The sequence below is a fragment of the Microcaecilia unicolor genome, chromosome 12 (genome assembly GCF_901765095.1).
Source record: "Microcaecilia unicolor chromosome 12, aMicUni1.1, whole genome shotgun sequence".
Classification (NCBI taxonomy): domain Eukaryota; kingdom Metazoa; phylum Chordata; class Amphibia; order Gymnophiona; family Siphonopidae; genus Microcaecilia; species Microcaecilia unicolor.
Genome location: NC_044042.1, coordinates 62786773 through 62811459, shown reverse-complemented (window position 1 = coordinate 62811459; position 24687 = coordinate 62786773). Strand labels below are relative to the sequence as shown.

Sequence of the window (24687 nt, the reverse complement as noted above, 5' to 3'; positions counted from 1 at the left end):
TGTGTCGGCAATGCTGCATGGAAGCCACTATTGCAGCTTAGTAAACAGACCCCTAAATGACTAATAAATATACATTTTTTTAAAAATGTAAAACGTACCTGCCCAAATCAGTGGGATTAGAGCCCTGGCTACCATCCTTGGCTCTCAGCTCAGTGTTTGTATAAATTTGTGATTTTCTCATCTTAAAAGAGGTAGAGCAGAGGGTTTCCTTCTGCAGAATGACTCAATAGGCTTCAGAAGGGACCACTGAGAGTAAGCTTGATGGAGGTTTATGAAGCTTTGAGGGGGGTGGAACAAGTTAATAAGAAAGGGTTAGTTGCTCTTTCTACCAGTTCTAACATTAGTGATGCTCCATGAACAAATTCTAGAAAATATTTTTTCAGTTCACAGTTTATTAAACCTTAAAATGTGCTGCCAGGGAATGTGGTCAGGAATCGTCATTTAGATGATAGGGATATTAACTCAGGGGTCCTTTTTCAAAGATGTGTTAAGTGTTTAGTGTGCGCTAATCATTAGCATGCACTAAAAACGCTATTGGCCCTTTGTAAAAGGACCCCTCAGCTCATTAGTGTACCTTAAAATATTTAGGGGTCCTTTTACAAATGTGCACCAGTGCTTTTAGCATACGCTAAATGCTAGAGATGCTCATAGAAATATATGGGCATTTTTATCGATTAACGCGCGCTTATTTTTAGCGCATGCTAAAAACGCTAGGGTGCCTTTGTAAAAAGTCCCCTAGTGCATGCAAAATCAATTTAATTAACATGCATACAATCAATTTTTTTGTGTTAAAATAGTTCTACAACACATAAAGTTTTCATTTAAATGAATGTTTAAAACAAAGCAAAGGAACAAAAATTAGGAAAAGGTCTGAAAAATTCTAAAGAAAAAATCAAATTCTTTTTCTCTGTGCACATCCTTATGAGATGAACTTCAGAAAGTTTTGGATAAGTTTCTAGAGCAGTGCTTCTCAACCCACTCCTCAGGGCACACCTAGCTATTCAGGTTTTCAGGATACACACGTGAATATGCATGAGATAGATTGAGTTTGGACTGGCCTCTGTCATACTCAGGATGCCGGGCTTGTTGTTCTCATCCAGATTGGCTCTGACGTCTCTCTGATCTGAGAGTTGTGTTCTTATTCTCTTATCTTCTTCCTCTCTGTGGCTGGAGAGTCATGCGTTCAAGGTCAAAGCTTAACCAGGACAAAAACTAAGAAGCAGGTCCAGTCAGAATTATTTTTTATTTAGTTAGATTTAGCTTGCACTTTTTTCAGTAGTAGCTCAAGGTGAATAATATGTACAGTAGGAATTTCCCTGTCTCCAGAGGGTTAAATGACATGTCCAAGATTATAAGGAGGAGCAGTAGGATTTGAGCTAGGCTTCACTGATGGTCAGCCTGGTGCTCTAACCATTATGCTACTCCCTGAGGTTCTGTGTCCACAGCTCAGCATTGCCTGAGGCTAGGTCCTTTGCATAAATAAGACCTGTGGCAATTGCCATGCTTATTCCCTACTTAAACCAGACCTTATCCCCACAAGGGACCACCTCCCCCTCAAGTAAAGTTGAGCTGCTGACACAAGCCTAACAATGAGGTATGTGTGATTCTGGGCACCTTACTGCTTAGTAATGGCTCTCTGCAGCCAAAAGCAACAGCTTGCAAAATAAAGAAAAAAAAAAAAGATCATTTGCTTCTTAGTGTTGCTCACAGTTAAAGGAAAATTACCCCATCTGTCAAAATACATTACACTCAAAAACATAACTGTTATGAAGTAATGAGAGCTAAATTGGTTTAATTGCAGGAAAGTAAGATGAGTTTAATATCTTATACAGTCTCCTCCTTTGAGCGCCCGTCTGACAGGAGCTGGTGATCTGGCTGACAGGTGCTTGAGCCTGACATGCATGCAGAATAATCAGGAATCTATCAAAGTCTTCTGCAAAAGACCAGTGCACTGCTTTTTTGAACATACTTTCTTTCTGGGCTCAACAGTTCCCTTCCTCCTCCTTTGGTCTTCCTATAGTGTGAGGACAGTTTCAACTAGGGGTTTTCCCTAGTAACTCCTGCTGGGCTGGTGTCCCTTGCAGCAACTATTTTAGGCTGTATGGCAGACCAGGACTCAATTTCACAGCAATAACACTGGCTTTTGCAGGTTTAACTCTCTGGGAATGTAGGTCAAGACCAGTAAAATCTGGGAGGCTGTTGGCACCAGAATCAGCACACCCACCTCCACACCCACCCACCGCCCAGTCCTGGATGTGTTCTGAACCAGATGTTTACTCAAAAATAAAGTGGCAACTATAAAACAATGTCCATAACCAGCAAGAACTAGTTTCTTTTCAGTGAACTCCCCCTTCTGTAGCAAGAGGCAGGGGATGGCAGGGAGTTTGGTGATGCACAGAAGGGAAGCCTATGCACTATCAAAGGATGCCTTCTTGGTGCACAGGCTTCCCTTCTGTGTACCTCCAGACTCCCTGTCGTTTCCTTTCCTTTCAGTAGGTGTCCTGGCCGAGGAAGACAGAACCAGTAGCCTTAAAGATGGAATGAGCCATTTCTATCAGTCCCAGTTTCCTTCTAAAGGCGGCTCCTCCCACTATTATCTCATTGGTCAGGAGAAGCCACCCCTTGTCCTGGAAACTGCAGGGGTATAAACAGGTCACTGCACTATATTCCCACAGAGTCACTAGAGGTCTTCCTTCAAAGCAAAGCAGAATCCTAGGAGTCTCTACACCTACTGTACATTTAGCTGTTTCAGCTCTTATACAAATATCCACTTAGAGTAAAGATTGTTATTCTATATCTCAATCCATCGGGACTTAGTTTTCTACCAATATATACGTAGTAACAGTAACATAGTAGATGATGGCAGAAAAAGACCTGCACAGTCCATCCAGTCTGCCCAACAAGATAACTCATATGTGCTACTTTTTGTGTATACCCTACTTTGATTTGTACCTGTGCTCCTCAGGGCACAGACCGTATAAGTCTGCCCAGCACTATCCCCGCCTCCCAACCACCAGCCCCGCCTCCCAACCACCGGCTCTGGCACAGACCGTATAAGTCTGCCCAGCACTATCCCCGCCTCCCAACCACCAACCCCGCCTCCCAACCACCGGCTCTGGCACAGACCGTATAAGTCTGCCCAGCACTATCCCTGCCTCCCACCACCACCACTGCTCCTTCCTCAACAACACTTTAGACAGAGACTTTGCCACTACATGATTATCAGACCATTTTGAGCACCACAAATCTTAAATCTGTGACCAGATGTCACTTTTCCCTCCAATGTGGCGCTAGAGGAGCCTCCAGTTTTTCCCAATGGATATTACTCAGATGTTCGGCTATGCAACGTTTTATCGTTCTTCTAGGTTGTCCAATATAAAATAGTCTTCATGAATATTGGATCATATTTAGCACCTGCTCTGTTTCACATGAAATATATGATCGTATCCAATGAAAGATGGGTAATTGTGGATGTTGAATTACGACTGTTTCCATCTCATAGGCACAATATACGACTCCTGACGCAGGTGCTTTGCGCCGAAACACGGCCGTGTCGCGTCAATGGTACAAAATTGATGTACAAGATACAAGTTGTGCAATTAAAGGATTTGTCCCACTTGTGAAAGCTCCTAGTACGTTTTTGCTTTTTGGACAATATACACAATGACATCCACATAAGACTTTTCGGGCAATTCTATGAGCCAACACCTAGAGGTATGCACCACTTTCATGCGACAAAGGCACCATTAATTAACAGTTAGGCACCTATGGGGCTCATTTTCGAAAGAGAAAAACATTTAAAAAGTGGCATAAAGCAGCATTTGGACATTTTGCTTGCCGGGTGTAAATTCCGACACCTAAATTATGCACAGACCGGGTGTAATCTATAACCATACGCATAGATATTAGTAATGCCCACGACCCACCCATTCCACGCCCCTTTTTCAACTGTGTGACTTAGAATTTACACGCAGCAAGTTATAGAATACGCTTAGACAGTTATGTGCATAAATTGTAATTAATTCCAATTAGTATCAATGACTGCTTGTTAATTGGCAATTATTCAGTGCTGATTAACATTGTTATGTAATACGCTTTAATTTCTGCACAGAAATCTTGGCATGATATATAGAATCTGGGGAATAACCCTTAAAATAGTCCCTAGCCACTCTGATCTCCCTCCTATCCCCCTTTCTAATCCCTCCTTCCCTCGGAACGTCCTCTTCTGATCCCCCCTCCCTCCCTCCCTGGATCAGCCCCCCCCCCTCTTTCTGATTCCCCCTCCCCCAGATAAGGATGCTACTGAGTACTGTGAGGCTGCTGCAAGAGGTCACAGCAACCATTTTGATGAGGCAGCTGCTAAGGGCAGGAGCACCCCGGGTGTATTTATCATTACCAGGGGGATTGGGGGGCTAAACTTGCTGGGAGGTGGGAGATCTAATGGAGGGGAGCTGTTTAAGGGGAAGGATGATCGGAAGGGGGACGTGCCTGAGGGGTAGGAGAGGGGGGCCCGACTGAATATCGTCTGGGAACTGCATAAGCTCCAGCGGCCACAGCTTTGATAGTTAGCCCCGGATACTTAGAGCCAGTGCTGTCGCATATCCAGGGTTAATTTAGCCAACAATGGATAGTGTTTAAAAAAAATGCTGACTACCGCCAGCTAAATATCGACCAATGAATGTTTTTTTGGAACTTGTACCCTTGGTTTTCATACTGAAATCTCAGTCACAATCATAGGAGCCAACTTTTCAAAATTATTGGGGGTGCTAAGCCCAGTGGAAATAACCCCTCCCTGGACACATACAAGGAATTTTCTCAATATTGGGGGTGTTCAAGCACCCACAGCACCCACAGAGTCGGCTCCTATGGTCACAATAGTCCATCATTGGGATGTGCCCTCCTACTATAGAAATATAGATGGGTGACATAATAGTAACATGCTGTGGAATACTTTAGACTATGATGTTGACCCTTTGGTTAGCATCTCCCCTCCATTCTTCCTTTGTAGAGTCTGTTTATTTTTTTAATGTATTCTTTAAATACATAGCCCAGGATATGACACCACTGTCTAGGATATTTTGCTCTTAAGGATGTGTTTGTTGGTGTTCTGCCACCAGCGGGCAGGTGTGTTTTACGTTCTGTGTCTATATTCCCCTACAGGGAGGCGGACTGTACACAGCAGTGCCACATGTGGACCCCACTGAGTGCAGCAGCTGTCGGAATAATAACAGGTGAGAGAGGCCCTTATGTGCTGGTAGCAGTGGTCATTGGATGAGCTTGAAATCATCAGGGTCATGACCCAGCCAGTGCCAGGCAGAATTAATGTTAGGCTAGCTGCTTTAGAGAACTTTGTGTATCCCAAATACCAAAAAATGACCCTGATTACCAATAGGAAAATGGAAAACTAATTTTTTTTTTTCTGTCTCAACTTATGAGTTCTGAACATGTTGAAGTTAAGAGATGCCTTTTCCATTTTTATGATAAATATTTGAAAACCAGACCTGCATTAGAAGGAAGGGGGCTGTCTTCACAAGCAGGAATTAACATCACCAAAGCTGCCAAATTATTCAGTTCCTGAAGGAAGAAGTTAGACCAGTTCTGGTTTTCTGACAAATCCAAACCGATGTATTATGAGGCCAGCAGCACTATCGTCTCCAATGCTCCCGGGCAGTATGAATAACGGAGCTTACAAGATACCGTGGATTAGTGACTCTCACGGAGAACTAAGGTGTGGTAAAAGCCCAGCTTTTGCAGCATTTCTAATGACTTTTCCCCACCACCACCTTCACCACCACGTTAGTTGCGAGCGCTGATTGAAAATACGCTGAACGCTAGAGATGCCCATATATTCCTATGAGTGACTCTAGCATTTAGCGCATGCCAATCATTAGCATGTGCTAAAAATTCTACTGCGGCTTAGTAAAAGACCCCCTTAGGGTGCCTAAATTTAGCAGTTCTGCGTTTTTTGAATGCTGGGCCTGACTTTCTGTAAATTTAAGGGGCCCTTTTACTAAAATGCACCAGAATCTGGGCTTCACACATGCAGAGCTACTCCTCCACCTTTATGACCATCTCTATCTTTCCTAAATAGATTATAGCCTGGTATGTTTGTATCCCATTCATGGGAACCACTGACCCATGTCTCCATGATTGCAACATAGTAGATGATGGCAGATAAAGACCTGTACAGTCCATCCAGTCTGCCCAACAAGATAAACTCATATGTGCTACTTTATATGTATGCCTGACCTTGATTTATCCTTGCCATTTTTGGGGCATAGACCATAGAAGTCTGCCCAGTACTAGCCCCGCCTCCCAACCACCGGTGCTGCCACCCAATCTCCACTAAGCTTCTGAGGATCCATTCCTTCTGAACAGGATTCCTTTATGTTTATCCCATGTGTTTTTGAATTCTGTTACCGTTTTCATCTCCACCACCTCCTGCGGGAGGGCATTCCAAGTATCCACCATTCTCTCTGAAAAAATACTTCCTGACATTTTTCTTGAGTCTGCCCCCCTTCAATTATGTGCATTCACCCACCTAATAATTTATGGTTCATCCCCATCTTACATGCAGAATCTTATAGAGCTACTAACATGTATTATACGTCCCTCAATGTAATAAAATCAAATATAAAACTGTCCACAATGCTGGATTTTCATACCAAAGTACAACCAGATGGAACTCTTTGCCCAAACTACTCCGTCAAACTGAAGACTATCTCATATTTTGTAAACTATTGAAAACTCGCTTGATAAGATCAACCTCTAACAATAGAAATAACTAACCCTCTAACTAAACTTGCAATAACAACAGCTCTGTCCATATTCACATTGTATCCTATGTATTACAAACATGTTATATGATCAAGACTTCATGTTAGGCTGTTATTAGTAATTTTGTATTTATATATATATATATATATATATATATATATATATATATATATATATATATATATATATATATTAATCTGCTTTATTCTATGTAATCAGAATGCCTTGTCAGTTCTACTTTTGTTATATTGGGAGCCACATTGAACTTGAATCTTATTTGAGATAATGTGGGGTATAAATGTCATAAATAAATAAATTATAGGCGCTGATTGGCTTGTTACCCAATTAAGTTCCAGGCACAAATCAGCTAAACGTGACGATTTGCATGTAGAACTCTAGTCACCATATATGCATACACATCCACCCTCCATCAATGACACACCCACCCCCAAAACAATTTTTAAAAATCAGTAACACGCAGGTTAACATACGAAAAGAGGCAAAATACTGCAAAACGCTGTAAGGCATTTTTGTGACGCTCTAGTTTTGTGCACTAAGGGCCCCTTTTACTAAGCAGCAGTAAGCCCAACGTGGGCTTACCACTCACTAAACAGGAAGTACCGCCAGGCTACTGCGGCAGCCTGATGGTACATCCCACCCCTAGCGAGCCGTCATATGTAGTACCGGAGTGTACCCAACGGTAATTGAGCAGGTCTGCATGCTGCCTGGTTACCACCGGGTTAGTGCGGGAGCACTTACCGCCACCTCAGTAGGTAGTAGTAAGGGCTGTCCCCCTAAATGGCTGCGCAGCAAGTGCCTTACTTGCCCCATGGCCATTTCCTGCAGGAAAGAGCCTCGTTGCGTGTGAAAAATACGTGCTAACGCCAGCGCAGGCCCCCTTTTGCCGCAGCTTGGTTAAAGGGGCCCTAAATGTTCATTACGGGCTTAATGTCCTTTAGTAAAAGAGTCCCTTAATTTTTAATTGCTATTGTTGATTTTAACAGACCAGTGGCGTAGCTATGGGTGGCCTGCCCCCCCCCCAAATTGGCTCTGGGGCCCCCGATTTGGCTGGCGGGGGTCCCTAACCCTCACCAGCTGAAGTGTTTGTCCCGTGCTGCTCTCGCTGCATTGCCTACCCTGCTCTTCTCAGTCACGTTGTGCACACTCGCTTTAGTGAAACTGAGCATGCACAACACTTGAGCATACACGGCACGACTGAGGACAAGCAATGCGAAATTAGCGCGGGACAAATGCTTCAGCTGGCGGGGAGTTGGGGACCCCCGCCAGCCAAGGTACCTTCGTGCAGTGGCGGCAGGGGGGCAGCGGGGAGGTGGGACAAAATGTGCCTCCCTACCTTGGGCTCTGGCCCCCACCCCCCTTCCGTCGAGGTCTGGCTACGCCCCTGTAACAGATTGAAAATAATATGAAAGTGAATATGGCAGGTGCAAACATTATGGCAGCTTTCCAGTTAATTCCTTTCTACTTTTTAAAAAAGATGTTAATAAGGCCCAGAAAGTTTTATGACTCTATAGGCCTTCAATTTGTGAATTTTTGAGTTGAAGGTAATGCCATGCTTGAACAAGTACTCTACCTCTTATAACCTTTCAGCTTATGATTGTTGTTCTGTTTACTTTCAACAATCTTAGGTTTCTAAGCATTGGAAAATTAAGGTAATTCACTTTTAGAAATAAGGGGAGGGATATAAAAAAAAAGCCTCCAAATATTTCCTGTAAACAATTTCAACTGTCAGGAACATTGTTAATTTATTACTGCTTTTTAAAAAGTTCTTCAGGCCAGGAATTTAAGTTACACAGAACTGTCAAAGTTAAGACAAGACCTGGAAGACCAAGAAAAATCAATAAATGGTTCAGATCTGCAAAACCGAGCACAGAGATGACTGCAAATAACCTGCTGGAAAGTTAAGCTGACACTGGAATAATTATCCACAGGTCCATAGCAGAGTGTTGCTTACACAGCAATGACTTGCTTGGGATTTATTATCACAAGGAAACCGTTTCTATGACTTCATCACAAAATTCAGCTAATGTATGCAAAAGAAAACTTGGCTAAGCCTGAAGTTTTTTTGGAACAAAGTTACTTTGGAATGAGGAAACAAAAAGTGAACTGTATGGATCGCAACCATATAAGATAATTTTGGAAAATAATGGGTAAAGTATACAAAGAAGCACTTTTTTAGTCGTTTTTAGAAGCTAACGTCATTTCATTAGTGTGCCTTAAACAATTTAGTGCACGCTAACTCACAGTTAGAACCGTGGACTGAGAAGCAGGGAAACCTGGATCAAATCCCAGTGTGGCTCCTTGTGATCTCAGGCAATAACAGTCACACTAAGAGCCAAATAGGAGGAAGGGGAAAAACAGGGAGTAAAGGAGGAAGGGGTGAGTAGAGGAAGATCAACCAAAGTGTTTATAAAAGGTAAGGGTAAAATGTAGGATTGCTTGGGACTGTCAGACAGTCTCTCTGAACGCCTGTTGAAAGAGCCAAATTTTTAGTTTGCTTAGGAAGAGGGGGAGATTGTTCCAACTGTATAAGGAGATGAAGAAAAAAGTATTTTGCTGCATAGATTCCAGGTAAGCTGACCTTGAACTAGGTAAAACCATCCGATGATCATTTAGTGACCGAAGGGTCCTACTAGGGCAATAAGGAATGGTCAGGCAGGAGAGATAGTTGGGAACACCAATTCGAAGAGCCTTGAAAGAAAGCAGTGCAACTATATATTTAATCTGTCATTCAACGGCAAGCCAATGATATTTTTTCAGTTAGGGTGAAACGTGGTCAGATCGATGAGCATGGCATAATAACCTGATGGCTGTGTTCTGTAGTGTCTGTAATTTCCGCAATGTGGAATGAGGCAGGCCAGCGTAAATAATATTGCAATAATCAAGATGTAAGGTAAAGAAAGAAAGGATTAAGGTAAAGAAAGAAAGGATTAATGTATAGAAATTTGAGATATCAAAGAGATGTTGAATAATTCTAAGCTAAGGAAGACCAGAAAACTGGTCTTTGTTAAATGTGAGATTTGTGGGAGACAAGAAAGAGAGGAATCGAGAATGATGCCTAAATATCGAAAACTGGATACTGGGATGAAACGTGCCAAGAAGAGTAAGAAGGGATGGAGGAGGCAGAGGGGCACCGGAAAACCAACAAGTGACTGTTTTATCTGTATTAAGCATTAATTGATGTTCTCTGAGCCAGTTGGCAACTGATTCGAGGCAAGCATGACGTGGAACTAGAGAAGACGAGGATGGGGAGGTGGGATATAATAGAAGAATGTCATCTGTGTAAAAATGTACCAAGATTCCAAAAGACTGGATAAGGGCAGCAAGAAGACTCCCCTCCCCCCCAAAAAAGAAGTGAAAGGATTGAACTCTGGGGCACCCTACGATGCAGATCCTTTTGTTCAGAAGTACTATCAGAGAGCATAACCTGGAAAGAGTGGTGAGATAGAAAAGCGGTGAACCGGGATAGAACTGTACCTGAAATTCCTAGAGAAGACAAGCAAGCAAGTAGAAGAGAGTGATTAACCAAGTCAAAAGCTGCGGTAGTTCATTTTTAGCTGTGTTACAGCTTAGTAAAAGGTCCCCCCCCCTTTTAATGTGAGCTCTCTAGGGAGGGACAGGGAAATACCTAGTGTACCTGAATGTAACTTGCCTAGAGCTACAATTAAAAAAGACATGAGCCTTTCAAAATACAGCTTTTAATTTCCCTTCCTTGCTGGTGGTTAACCATTTTCCATCCATAGATAAAGAGAAAGGGGAGAGCGAGACTGTGTGTTAATGTGTGTGTTTAGTACACTGGAACATATTGTTGGCTTCTGTCATCTGTTCCAATCAAGATGTCCAGTCAGAGGATTTCAGAGGGCTGGGGGTTGATACTGGGTTCACATTAATAACCATCTAAAGTTACACATTACTATAGCCAGAAACTCTGTTAAAAGGTTGGAATGCAGCTATGAAGTATTTTGGGGATCAAACTAATGCACTTTCGTATGGGCTCAGCTGTGGCTTGCAAGCTTTTATCAGTGGTCAAGGCACAGTTTCTTTTTAATTCTTCCACGGAATTATGGTCATCCTTTCACCAGCTTGCCTGCTGTATTCTGTAAGTTTCGCACATAAGTTGGAGGTCCACCATGCTGTCTACTCCTGTGTATGCCTCCTTGCAAATTCATACTACGGGGCCCTTTACCAAGCTGCGTTAGATGCTAGTATGTGCCCTACGCAGCAAAAATGACCGAATCCAGAACGCGCTAAATCATTCTGTATTAGTTTTTCCATCTGCATGTGCTAAGCCTGCGGTATTTATTTTTTGGGAGGGGGTGTTTCTGCCTACATAATGGATGGTGGTAGGAGCTCATGTACCAATGTACCAACATGCTAAAGGGAAAACTTGAAAACTCGGCCATTTTACCCCAGCATAAGGATGTGCTAAGGCAACATTTTACCGCAGTTTGGTAAAAGGGACCCTTAGTATGACCTTTGAAACTATATTAGTCCAACCTTTATTAGTAATCTCCCTTAGCAATCGCTTTGCACTATGGGCCAGATTCTGTATATGGCACCTGAAAACTCCGTGCGGAATAAATTTCTGCCTAAGCATATTCTGTAAGCGGCGCCTATATTTAGGCACAATATATAAAATACGCTTAGTTGATATCACAGCGCTTAAAACTCCGCTCAGCCATTTACACCAAGGGAAAAGTGGCGTAAATGCCAGCGCGTAGATTTAGATGCACAGGGGCATATTATGTAACAGTACAGTACATGTAAATTGTGGAATGCCCACGAAATGCCCATTTCACCACACATAACCGTGCCCCTTTTTGGCTGCACGCATTAGAATTTAGGTTGAGTGCGTTACAGAATACGCTTAGCAAGTTGTGCGGGTAAATTCTAATTATTGCCAATAAGTGCTCATTATTGCTCATTAAGATCTGTTATCAATGCTGATTGGTTTGTTAAGCCAATTAAGTTGCATGTGTTATTATAGAATGCGCTTGGATGTCGACACGGAACACTAGGTATGATATATAGAATCTGGGGATATATGCCTTTTGTCTCAAAAATGTAATCACAGCTTTATCTTCACTAAACATCATTTTGCTAAAAAGATCTTAATGGTCACTTCCTGAATGATGTCGTTTTGAAAACAGGGATCATCCAGTTTTTACCGCATCTTGCAGTAACACCTGTCAATAATAGTAGTAATTTATTAATAATAGTACATTTGTTTTTGGGTTATTTGTAAAAATGTTGGGGGTCCTGTTTTTTTTCAGACACTGTGTAGAATTGCCCTTCACGTGTGTATGAAGTGGGTTTTCTGTGTCTGTATTAGAGGCAGAGATATCGAAGAAGCAGTGAAAGAACCAGTCAAAAGAAATTCCACCTGGAGTGGCAGCTCCAGAAGGGCCTGGAGTAAAAATGCCAACAAACACCAGTATGGCAACCATGATAAAATTTATTAGTACCTCAGCCCAAAGCGGCCATGTTTCGGCATCTATCTGCATCAGGGATTTATTTTTTTGTTATTGTTGGTTGAATTGCAGCATGACATTTTCTGAAGTTGTGCAGCATTACTTAAAAATAGAAGATTCTCAATCATTAAGTCCTATGCAGCAGAGAAGTAGCCAGACTCAGTATTTTGGATGGGCCCTTCCACATGCAAGCACCTCCCCCCCCCCCCCCCCCCCCGACCACCACCACACTAGTACCATGACCACCACAACAAATATCTTCCTGGAGATATTTTTTAAATTACAAATTTTTGTCACCTACCCCACATCTGCGCTCATGTCTGTGAACCCCATCCCTCCCTGGTGTACCTTTCAGGCATCTTCGGAACCTACAGGCTTCCATCTGCTACATCCCGGCCTCGCTGACATCATTACCTGTTTTCTGTCTGGTGGATTGTAGCAGATGGAAGTCTGTGGGGCTGGCGCAAACAGCAAGAATGAATTGCTGCAGGCGCCAAGGACACCTGTACGGTACACCAGGAAGGGACGGGATTCAGAGACAGCAGCACAGATGTTGAGATGCCGCGGAGGAGAGGGGAGAGAGAGCAGTGTGGTGCCACCGCTGGGTGGGCCTGTGCCTACCTAGGCCCACCCATTCCTACACCACTGCTATGTAGTCAACAGTGCACTGTGTTCTTGTTGATCTATTATCCTTGATGCAGGCAGATGCCAACATGTGGCCGCCTTGCGTTAGTGTGCTAATACATTTTATCCTGGTGGTTGTTGGGATTTTGTTTACTGCAGGCCCTCCTGAACTGCCCCACTACGTGGTAATTTCTTTTGACTGTGTAGTAGAAAGAGCAGAGACAGTGTATGATAAAGTGAGTGAGGGAAGGCAGTCGCTTTGTGTGTGTGAATGAGGATGAGGGACTAGCTGTATTGGGTGGGAGCATGCTGTATTATTGTTTCAGGGTGAAGGGCAGTGTTTTTGTGCACAAATAAGGGTGCAGGATAGGCTGTGTATTTGTGCAACAAAGGAAAGGCTGCATGTCTGTGAAAATGAGGTTAAGGGTGTGAATAAGTGACAGGGCAGGTTGCATTATTAAGGGAAATGGGATGTGTATGTGTGTGAGGAAAAGAGACAGGCTCTGTTTATGTGTGTTTGAGAATGAGAGTGAGAGGCTGTGTGTATGTGATGTGGCACAGCTCACTGACTGCTTCTGTTTGTTTATTTAGATTTTATTAAAAACAAGTGGAAATCATTAACTTGAGCCCAAACTGCTGAGACAGTTGTTTTTAACTTTTAAAAATTATTTTCCATCCATCCCTGGCCAGAATACGATTACAGCTCCAGACAGTGCAGGATGGTGGGGTTCCTCCCCAGAACTGCTGCACTGTCCACCTATACCACCCAGCTGGCTCCATTCACAACCCCCCCCCCCCCCCTCTAAAATTTAATGGTCTATCAGCTCTGAAGAATGTAAGAGGAGATAAGTTTCCTTTTCTCTGTATTTATGTATCTGTATCCTTCTGTGTATAAATAGCCCCTTCTGCTTCTGGGTTTCTGTTGATTTGAAAGAGCAGTACTTTGAAATTATTTATTTGAATGTAATTTGGGTCTTCTTTAGCCCCCTTCGAATGGAGGCGTAGCCTACTGGTTAGAAAAGCAGGGAAGCCAGGGTTCAAATCCTGCCCCTGTTATTGATGCTGCTTCTGATCTTGGGCAAAATCACTTTACCTTCCATTGTCTAAGGTATCATTTATTATTATTTAATATACCACTTACTTTGTGGACAAACTGAAGCAGGTCACAAAAGTAGGTAAGCAGCTCCGATTGTAGATAGGAAAGAGCAAGTTCAGGACAGGGAAAAAACTTGTTTACCAGATTGTAATGCACCTTGAGCTCAGATTTGGAAAAGGTGAGTAATTGCATCTAAATCTGATTGCAAAGACCGGCAAGCCTGACTGACGTCAGTGCTGAGTAAAATAGTGGAGACTATTATAAAGAATAAAATTACAGAACACATAAATAAACATGGTTTAATGGGACAGAGTCAGCTTGGTTCTGCCAAAGGAAGTCTTGCCTCACCAATTTGCTTCATTTCTTTGAAGGTGTGAATAAACATGTTGATAAAGGTGAGCCAGTTGATGTAGTGTTTCTAGATTTTCAGAAAGCTTTTGACAAAGTTCCTCATGATAGACTCCTGAGAAAATTAAAGTGTAATGGGATAGGATTAGGAACTGGTTATTGGACAGAAAACAGAGGGTAAGGTTAAATGGCCATTTCTCTCACTGGAGGAGAGTGAATAGTGGAGTGCCACAGGGATCTGTACTGGGACTGGTGCTATTTAATGTATATATAAATAATCTGGAAATCAGAACGACAAGTAAAGTGATTAAATTTGCCTGCCTGTGTTAGGGGTCTATACATGAAACTACAAAAGAAGAAAATAAATATATAAAAAATGTAAAAAAAACAAAACCAAATAATATGTAATAAACTTGCTAAACATACGTATAGATAGAGATACCGCAGAACATCCAAAGATAAATTCTACTGCAAAGAAAAATGTTTAAAAATACATATCAAAGTGTATTGAATAAATATTCTGTTTATTTTTCAAAATATATTAATCATCTCAAAATAAAATTATAAAAATAAATTTATAAATTTCATAATTGTATAAAATGAAAAGGCCATGAAGATAGCCATTAGTGTAGTAAGGGCCTCTTTTATCAAGCCACACTGGCGGCTCCTAGTGCAGTAATGCCAACAAAGCCCGTTCGGTTTGAATGGACTCCATCAGCATTGCCGCGTGGGACCGCTAGTGCGGCTTGATAAAAGAGGCCCTTATTTTGCAAAGATACAATCATTTTTATATTTGTAGTCATTTCATGTTGCAATAAAAATCAGAGTTTTATATATCCAAGATGTATAAAACTCTGATTTATACATCTAAGATGTATAAAAATTAACCAATCAGTCATTTCTCCAACTGTAATTCATCTAAGGGTCTTTTTACTAAGCTGCGGTAAGAAACATGCGCCTAACGCCGGTTAAAATCCACTACTGTGAGGTCAACAGGTGTGTTTGGCGCACGCTACCCACACACTGAAAAATAGAAAATATTTTTTAGCTTTGGGAGTGGAGAGTAGGCCTGCCCAGCACTAATCAGTTAACACAGCTGCATCGCCGCGCACTAACCAATTAGCACATGGTTAGCGCAGGAGCCCTTACTGCCTAGTAAATAGGTGTCGGAAAGGGCTCGCACACTAATGGCCACATGCTAATTGAGCAATTAACACTTGGCCCTTAATGGGGGAAATTGAAAATGTGGCCATTTTACTGCTGCGCTAAAAGCGTCCTCAGTGCGCGGGAAACCCACATGCTAGTAAGAGTGTAGACCATTTTTTAGCACAGCTTAGTAAAGGGGCCCCCTATTGTGGTGTATTTTTTTTTTTGTCCACGCAATTTGTTTTATTTTAAGATCTGTGTTAAGCGCCAGTTCTATAAAGATCACTTAGTACTAAGGGCTAGAGTCTATATATCACGCCTAAAAAATTGGTGCCAAAATTTAAAAAGGCTAAGCGTATTCTATAAAGTACACCTTAATTTAGGTGTACTTTATAGAATAAGCCTATATTTCAGTGCAGTTTATAGAATAAACTGAGCACCTGTCGATGCCACATTTTACTTGGTGTAAATGCAGATGCCTAAATTACATGCGGACCTGGTGTATTGTATAATAACGCACATAGATTTTTGAAACGCCCATGACCTGCCCATTCCACAGCCATGATCACACCTCCTTTTCAACTATGCGACTTAGAATTTGAGCACATCACATTATAGAATATGCGTAGTTATACGTGTAATTTCTAATTATTGCCAATAATTGCTTGTTAATTGTCAATAATTGCTTAATTGGCAATTATCAGCACTGATTGGCTTGTTAACCAAATAAGTTTATTTATTTATTTGTTACATTTGAATCCCACATTTTCCCACTTATTTGCAGGCTCAGTGTGGCTTACATAATACAGTAGAGGCATTTGCCGTCTCCGGTAGAGAATGCGTGTGCAAATACAGATTATGACTGTATTTGTGCATGTAACTTAAGTCACGCTACATAGAATCCGGGGGTAAGCAACCTTTATAGAATAGCGTTTAGAGCAGATTCCCATGCCCAAATTTGAGTGCAAGGACAGATGCCTGCTAAAATCTAGTGGCCATGGGAGGGGCATGGATGGGTTAGGAATGTTATAAATACATAAATACCGGGGTTACGCGCCCAACTTGAGTGCCATTTACTGAATCTGGCCCTGTGTGCCTCAGTTTAGGCTACTGAGTGGAAGAATAGTTAACTGTTCTATGTTATCTGCACATTAGCAGTTAATACATATTAAGAACGCCAACATTAGCTTCAAAACGTAGTCTCTTCCACACCCTTTCTCTACTCCCGAACATGAAAGAGCTTAAATAGGCATTGAACGTTCGCTGTTAACACAGCAAGGTAAACTATTTTTTGGGCATCACATTAGCAATTAACACATGTTAAATTCCATGTTAAACACCTAACATGGTTTAATAAACAGAGGCCTAAGAGCATTTCATAATATCAGATAATATATTATAGATTGGATCTCACACATGAATTTTGCTTCTTTGGCTTTCTATGTAGGTGTTTCCCAAAGATGAGCAACATGTTTGAGGGCAGTGCTTTGCCAGTGGCACCTTTTCACCAGGACAGTCTGGAAATGAAACCACTGGCCCACAGAATGATATCTGCATGCCCGGCTTCTACCATCCCTGAGTTCAACTCTGAGACAAAGGACGAACTCACAGACAAAGAGGACCCCCACCGGCCACCCTCCCAGCATTCTTGCTGCCTGGAGAGCCTGAACCAGGTCAATGCAAATTGTACGGAAGGTATGTTTGAATTAAAATTTCACTAACCAGAGAGCAAAGTGGCTTGTTGTGTAATAAAGACCCAAAGAATATGCATGCATTTATTTATTCTGGTTTGTCATTTTTCTCTTGTGCTGATTTGGATGTTCAGGTAAATAAGACGTGGCTTTTAATGAGGTTTCAAAACCGTGAGCCTTCATTTACAGATACTCATGCTTTCCCTCCATTTGTATTGAAACAACCTTAAGCAAGGGGCCACGGACTGCAGTTCATTCCAGTGTCTGGTTGTGCCTGCTCCCTGAGTCCGGCTATTAGAAGCTGCTGTTGTGTATGGCTGGAACTCTTCCCATACTCTTAGACAGGTAGATATTTAAAGGCCTTTATGTTGTCGGCAGCAGAGCTGAACATGTAAGTGCTTTTAAAAAATAATTCCCAGGGAGTTGAACATATAAATGGTTATATACTTAAAGTTATGTGCTCAAAAAAGGAGCAGGATGTAGGGCATTCCAGGGCCAGTGCCCTGTTCCGTAGGGGTCAGAAATGCAGCATCCAAGTCAGGACACATAGCCTTTTGTAAAATACATATAGGGCTATAGGTACGTCTCTGTGGGGCCCTTTTACTAAGCGGCAGTAAAAAAAAAATGGCCTGCGGTGATGTCAGTGCATGAGATTGCTGTGCACCAAGGCAACCTTTTAGGAGACAGTGAGGGCTCTGATGGTAATCGGGTAGTTCTCAGCGCTGCCCAATTACTACCAGGCACGCCTGCTCCCTGCCCAGCAGTGCTAGAAAATAAACCTATTTTCTAGCGCGAGTGGCAGACCCACTGGGCTCCTGGGCAAGCCCAGCAGTAAGGCTGATTCGCTTTGTGGTACACTGGCAGTACAGAAGAATATAAGAGTAGTCATACGGGGTCAGACCAATGGTCCATCTAGCCCAGTATCCTGTTTTCCAAACAGTGGCCAAGCCAGGTCACAAGTACCTGGCAGAAACCCAAATCGTGGCAACACTCCATTCTACAAATCCCAGGGCAAGCAGTTGCTTCCCATGTCTGTCTCAATAGCAGACTATGGACTTTTCCTCCAGGAATTTGTCCAAACATTTTTTAAACCCAGATACGCTAACCGCTGTTACCACATCCTCCAGCAAAGAGTTCCAGAGCGGTTAGTTAAAGGGCTTCTGTATGTGCTACAGGAGTAACCGTTCTTTAAAACGACACATTTACAAAAAGAGCGGAGGAGGAGTCTAATGGTTAGAGTGCTGGCTTAAGATCTAGGGAAGTGAGAGTTCAAATTCCACTGGTACTTCTTGTGATCCTGGGAAGTCACTTAACCTTCCATTGCCTTGGATATAGACATAGAATGTGAGCCCTCCAGGGACAGAGAAATATCAACTGTACCTGAATGTAATTTACCTTAAGCTGCAAATGAAAAAAGCTGTGAGCTAAATTAAAATCCCTTCTACCTCCAAGCACCAGCACTTGCATCTCTAAATGCCAGTTGTCACTTCTTATGTAGGAGTTGTATTTCAGAAAATTACACGTCTAAGACCGCCAAGCTCCTAAAAGCTATTGTTTACAATTTAAAGGTCATTTAATTGGCCAGAATTGCCTCTCCTTTACTTTTCTAAAGCCCTGGCTGAAACGAGCATGTTGTTATAGCTGATGCATGCCATGGGGGAGGTTCAAAAGCCAACAGGGAAATGTTTTTAAAATATACAATGTATAATTTTTTTTGGAATGCCTAAACCACCTCCAAAACATGTCCCCTTTGAATCTGGGCATCCCACCGCAGTTATGCATGAAAATAACAGCATTTAAAGCAGCTATTTCCATGTATAATTCCCATGCATGCCGATGAACATTGGCCTCAGAGCGGCCAGCTAGCTTCAGTCAAGTTAATCCAGTTCTGGTTTCACCTCCTTGTGGTTCTTATTCCCCCAAGAAAAGTCAGACTGCAAATCTGTCTACTTAGTGGATCATTCTGTTCTGCAGAACTGGTGCCAGTTGGCAACCCAGCCTATTCCGAGAATGCTGCCTGTTCAGTATCCCCAGGCAGTCGGAGAACAGGTCAGTTTTAGGAATCAAACCAAGATCTCCCCTGTAGTAGGTACCATAGAACCATCAGTCAGCCACCAGGCTGGCTTAGAGTATGTATGTTTTTCAATAGAAATTTTCTCCAAAATAGCTTGGAGCAATATTGAAGCTACAATAATTATGTCTCATGTAGTAATTTAGGAAGGAAGTTATCAAGCCACATTAGGGTTTTAAATCACTTTATAAGCCCCTTAACGTGACTTAAAGGGCTCTAACGCAACCCTACTAAGGGGGTCTTTTACTAAGGTGCGTTCATGTTTTTCGTGCACGCTAAAAATAGGTACGTGCTAAACGTTAGAAATGCCCATAGGAATACATTGGCGTCTCTAACATTTAGCACGCACCTATTTTTAGAGTGTGCTAAAAACGTGAGCGCGCCTTAAGACCTCCTTAATTTCCTGCGGCGATAGTTAAGTCACCATGGGTTAAATAGTAATGAGATGCAAAACATGCACATCTCATTACTATGAAAATACCCTAATGCGACTTGCGATGAAACACTGCAAGTCTCATTAGGGCCGTAAAATCATGGTAAAATAACCTCAGCTTTTTGCTGGGGTTATTTCACCTCTCAGGAGATTGGGCCGCAAAGCCACAGCCTGATGCTCCTGGGTCGGGCCAGCCCTCCTCCCACCCCCCCCCCCCCCCCAGGCTCCCCATGATACCAGCAACTACCCCCACCCATCACATTTACATGACAATGTAAGTCATGTTAACTGGTCTTTGTTACACTATAAGCCACATTGAACCAAATTTTGATTTGGATAATGTGGGATATAAGACTAAATAAATGGGGGAAAAATGTGAAAGATCCCTAAAAGGGTTGCCTACAAGCTCATTGGTTGTCCAGGGGGTCCTTGGGCAGGAATGGTGCCCAGTCGCTCAAATCTGACTTAACTGTTGCAGTTCATTTGGTCCGCACACTTAATTTGTTACACACTTGGCTTCTGCTCATGAAAGCCCTGGCCGCTGCTGGATGATGCACAGTACAAGTTTACTTACATTCATATTATATACGTGGCGGCACGAGGAAAGGTCTCCAAAGTCACGATGCCTAGGGACCTCAATGAGTCTTAATCCACCACTAAATGGACACAAAAATGACTGGATTGTGCACAGTTGTTGCACTCTGTTTTCATACCTGTGCTTCAGTATTACGTGGCAACAGGGGTAAGGACAACACAGAACTGGAGAGAGCTTTGACGGAAACTCCAGTAATTTGGAATGCAAAGACAGTGCCAGGTAGACTTTTACAGTCTGTGTCCCGCAAATGACAAGACGGATAAGGATAGGCTGGAGTGGGCTTTGACGGCAACTCCAGTAGTTGAAACATAAGGACAGAGTTGGGTGCGAGTGTCCCAGAAGCACCAAAGAAAGACCATGATCAAGTAAATGTCAACGTTCATTGTTGATTTAATCTTGAATTGATAATGAATGTGACTGTTGGGCAGACTGAATGGACCATTCAGGTCCATATCTGCCATCACTTACTATGTTACCATGATCCCTGCTGTCAGGTAGTCAGATTGGGGATAATTCTACAACAATGCATCGAATAGGACTGTACTCTATAACAGAAAATTGGCACCTATTTTCTTTTACAGCAGGGGCGGGGCAACCTCAGTCCCCAATGACTGCAAACCCCTCAGGTTTTCAGGATTTTCCCAATGAATATTCATTTGCATACATTGCCTCCATTGTATGCATATAGATATCATGCATATTAATTGACATAATCCTGAAAACCTGACTGGGTCACAGCCCTTGAGGACCAAGGTTTCCCACCCCTGGTTTAGAGAATATTAGCATAGCCAGGTATCTATGTGCATATGCAGTTAGGTGCAAGCCTTTATTCCTGCCATAGAGCTGGTGCAAGTATTTGTGCCAAACTGGCAGAGGTACACGCATGATAGTATTTTGTAAGTTATTTGTGTAAATGTAAGTTCCGCTCATCTCTGCACAAACTTCCGTCCATGCATATACCTACCTGTAAAACATGCATTTACTCACCTATGTACACATATACGCGCATATATGCCAGTATTCTAAACTTTTATGTGCACAATCAGTGCATAAAGGTTAGCACCTATTTTATTGTAGAGTGGAGTGGAATGGGTAGATGTGAATTGCTTGTTTACTCTTTCCAAAAATACTAGGGCTAGGAGACACGCAATGAAGCTCCTAAGTAGTAAATTTAAAACAAACTGGAGAAAATATTTCTTCACTCAATGAGTAATTAGACTCTGGAATTCGTTGCCAGAGAATTTGGTGAAAGTAGTTAGCATAGCAGGGCTTAAAAAAGGTTTGGAAAGTTTCCTAAAAGAAAAGTTCATAAGGCATTATTAAGATGGACTTGGGAAAATCCACTGCTTATTAAGTACATAAGTTTATAAATGTTGCCATACTGGGACAGACCAAAGGTCCATCAAGCCCAGATTCCTGTTTCCAACAGTGGCCAATCCAGGTTACAAGTAACTGGCAAAATCCCAAAACAGTACAATACATTTTATACTGCTTATCCTAGAAATAAGCAGTGGATTTTCCCCATGTCTATTTTAATAATGGCTTATGGACTTTTCTTTTAGGAAGCTATCCAAACCTTTTCTAGGATAAGCAGCATAAAATCTGTTTTACTGTTCTGGGATCTTGCCAGGTACTTGTGACCTGGATTGGCCACTGGTGGAAACAAAGTACTGGGCTTGATGGACCTTTGGTCTGTCCCGGTATGGCAACACTTATGTTCTTATAGCTTTCATCCTCTCAGCACCCATGATGAGGAATCTCTGTGCTGTAACCCGGTGTGTCTGATCTTATGTGTAATTGTTTTGTAGGTGAGGATTGTGACTGTTTGGGAAGAGATCACCACATCTTGAACTGGGCTCCTTTCATTCTACAGCCTGCCTCAAAAGATTATAATGAACAGATGGCACAGACTTCTTCAGGCAGCACTTTGGACAGCCCTTGCCCCAGGGAGCTTCAACCGCTCCAAGCACAGGAAACCTGAGGTTCTGATCTCCTGACATTAAACCAGTAACTGCACAACACAGTCGCTGAAAAGGACTAAGGAAAAATGGGTATTAAAACAAAGCAGAGAGTCACTATTTATTTTTTGTAATAGACGTGTCATATGAATGTATCTTTGAAATCCGTTTGCCTTTTAAAAAAAAATATTATTTATGCCGTGGACAATTCCCTGTTAGGAGAGATGTAGGACTGTTTTCCAGTGAATATGGAATCAGCTTGTTAACGTTTTGGAATGATATAAAGGACCATCGGGGATATTTTGATCGTGTTGCCTGCATGAGAAGCACTTCTACGGAGCGCTTAAAAGCTCTCGGACACAAGCACCTGCAAAGTGTAGGTCTTAGTTATGAGGTTGATTGGGTTGAAAGAAAACCCAAAGGCCAATTGAGTCCAACCTTTTCTGATTGCCTGAATGAACTGTCTCTACATGGTATCCTGTGGAAAGACCAACAACAACCCTGGGTATCTGTAGCCAGACCTGCAACAGTGGAATAAATGTATTCCATCCTGACCCAAAATTAACTGAATCAGCACTTTCCCCTAGAATCTAAATACATCATTATACCCTCAGAGATCTTCTTCCTTTAAAATCTTGTTTGAGTCACTTCTGAGTATTTTTATTGTTATAGGCAAGACCTGCCTTCAACTCTGCATGACCATCTGCAGTGAGGCCCATGCCACGGTTCTGATGTCCACCTTTGCCACTGATATTCTGTGTGACCTTGGTACAAGTCACTTTATCTCCCTATGGCAGTGCTTCCCAAACTATGGGTCTTGACCCCAAATGGGGTCACAAAACCTACATTTGGGAGTCATGATCTCAGCAGGCTGTACAGTGAAACATTATCAGCCCCTGCCTCTCTGGATTGCACGCTTTCTATGGTTGCAATAATGAAGTGGCTGCCACAGAAAGCTTGCTAGGCTAATAGTCACCTTATTCTTTCCTCCTTCTCTGCCCTTACAACCCCATTATGTAATGTGCTTGGGCATCCATCCTAGAGGTGATTGCATGTGTGCTTTAGATGTATCAGCGGGATAAAGAAAATTAGATTCTTTACTTGACAAAAAGTGGCATAATAAGGTAGGTCCCTATGAGAGCAGTTTTTTTTAAGCTGTTTACCTGGTAAAGTGTTTTACTCATGTTAATAAACTGTCTGAAAATTGACTTCCCTTAATGCAGCAAAAATCCACAGAACGTGGACCTTTAGCTGTATTGAGAGTCAGCATTCGTGGATGCATAGTTAGGGAAGAAAATCGTTTTCAAACATACATGGGTACTTTTCCAGCAAAACTGTTATCCACACTACATACCTTGTCCCTGTGGTAATTATCAAATGGAAAATATGTGCATATTTTCTCTTTGACAGCTGATATAAAGGCCACAGATAAAAAGGAAACATAGAATTTGTTCCAATGCAGACAGCTTGAAAATGCCCTGTTATCTTACTGTGTTTTCTCTTTATTGAAATTAAGGCCCTAAGTGAGATTTTCTCTCATAAGAAAAATCTGCTGTCATGGAAACAAGTGAAAATGGGAGGCTCTTCGGCCCTGTAGAACTTTCATAAATTATTTGAAAGGGTAACGACCAAACTAGTTAACTGTCTTTATACTGACTATTTATTAGAAGTTTGTATACCTATACATCAAAAAGATATTAATAATGGGTAAATAAACTTTACTGACACATATCAGTACATCATACAGTGATGCATACACATACATGTTAAAAATGATCTATTTCTACCAAAAGAAGAGCTGTTCCCAGCATGTGCCATGTTTTGCTCAGTGTGAACTGTTTTAGGGGATATCAGACAAAGTCCGCAACAGTAGAGTCATTGATATTTCTAACTCGTACCCATACCCTAAATTATATGATTTAAAAAGTTTTGCAACCTACAAAACTAACAAGAAAACCACTGGAAATATTGGCTAAAGATTATGTTGCCTCTACTTGTGTCATATATCAAAAATATCCTTACTATTATACATTGTCTTCAGCATTTTCAATAGCATTCTGTTTTTATGCAAAAGGCCATGTGCACATTAAAGAATTTATATCCGTTTATATCAGTTATAAACCTTACTGGAGTCGTACACAAATCAGCCTTCAGAACATGGTCCACACTTGATTATTGCAAGATGTTAGTACTTGCTTTTAAAGGCTGACCAAATTTCAGTGTTGGTTTTGGTTATAGTGCTAAAACTGGACCAGAATACTTTTTCTGCCCAGTTTCAGCTGAAAGGTTATTTTAATTTTCAGCTATTTTTTTCGGTATCAGACGAAAAGGACCATGTGTGTTCAGTGGAAGCTAAATTATGTGCTCTCTCCCTCCCTCCATCTCCTCTTCCCCCCCCAAAAAAAAAAAATCCAGGAATTGCCCTTCCTCCCAAACCAAAGGGTGCCTCCACCCCCCAC

At 42.0% G+C, this 24687-nt stretch overlaps 1 protein-coding gene across 2 annotated transcripts in view; it reads left to right on the top strand.

Annotated features, from left to right (window-relative positions):
- The window catches only part of CDON (cell adhesion associated, oncogene regulated), a 192800-nt gene extending 170362 nt beyond the window's left edge, over window positions 1–22438 (top strand). For both annotated transcript variants that reach the window (XM_030220695.1, XM_030220696.1), the window contains exons 17-19: window positions 5161–5231; window positions 16928–17175; window positions 22079–22438. In XM_030220695.1, the coding sequence (XP_030076555.1) occupies window positions 5161–5231; window positions 16928–17175; window positions 22079–22251 (492 nt within the window). In that variant the 3' untranslated portion in view covers window positions 22252–22438. The remainder of the gene's footprint in view (window positions 1–5160; window positions 5232–16927; window positions 17176–22078) is intronic.
- Window positions 22439–24687: the final 2249 nt, after the last annotated feature.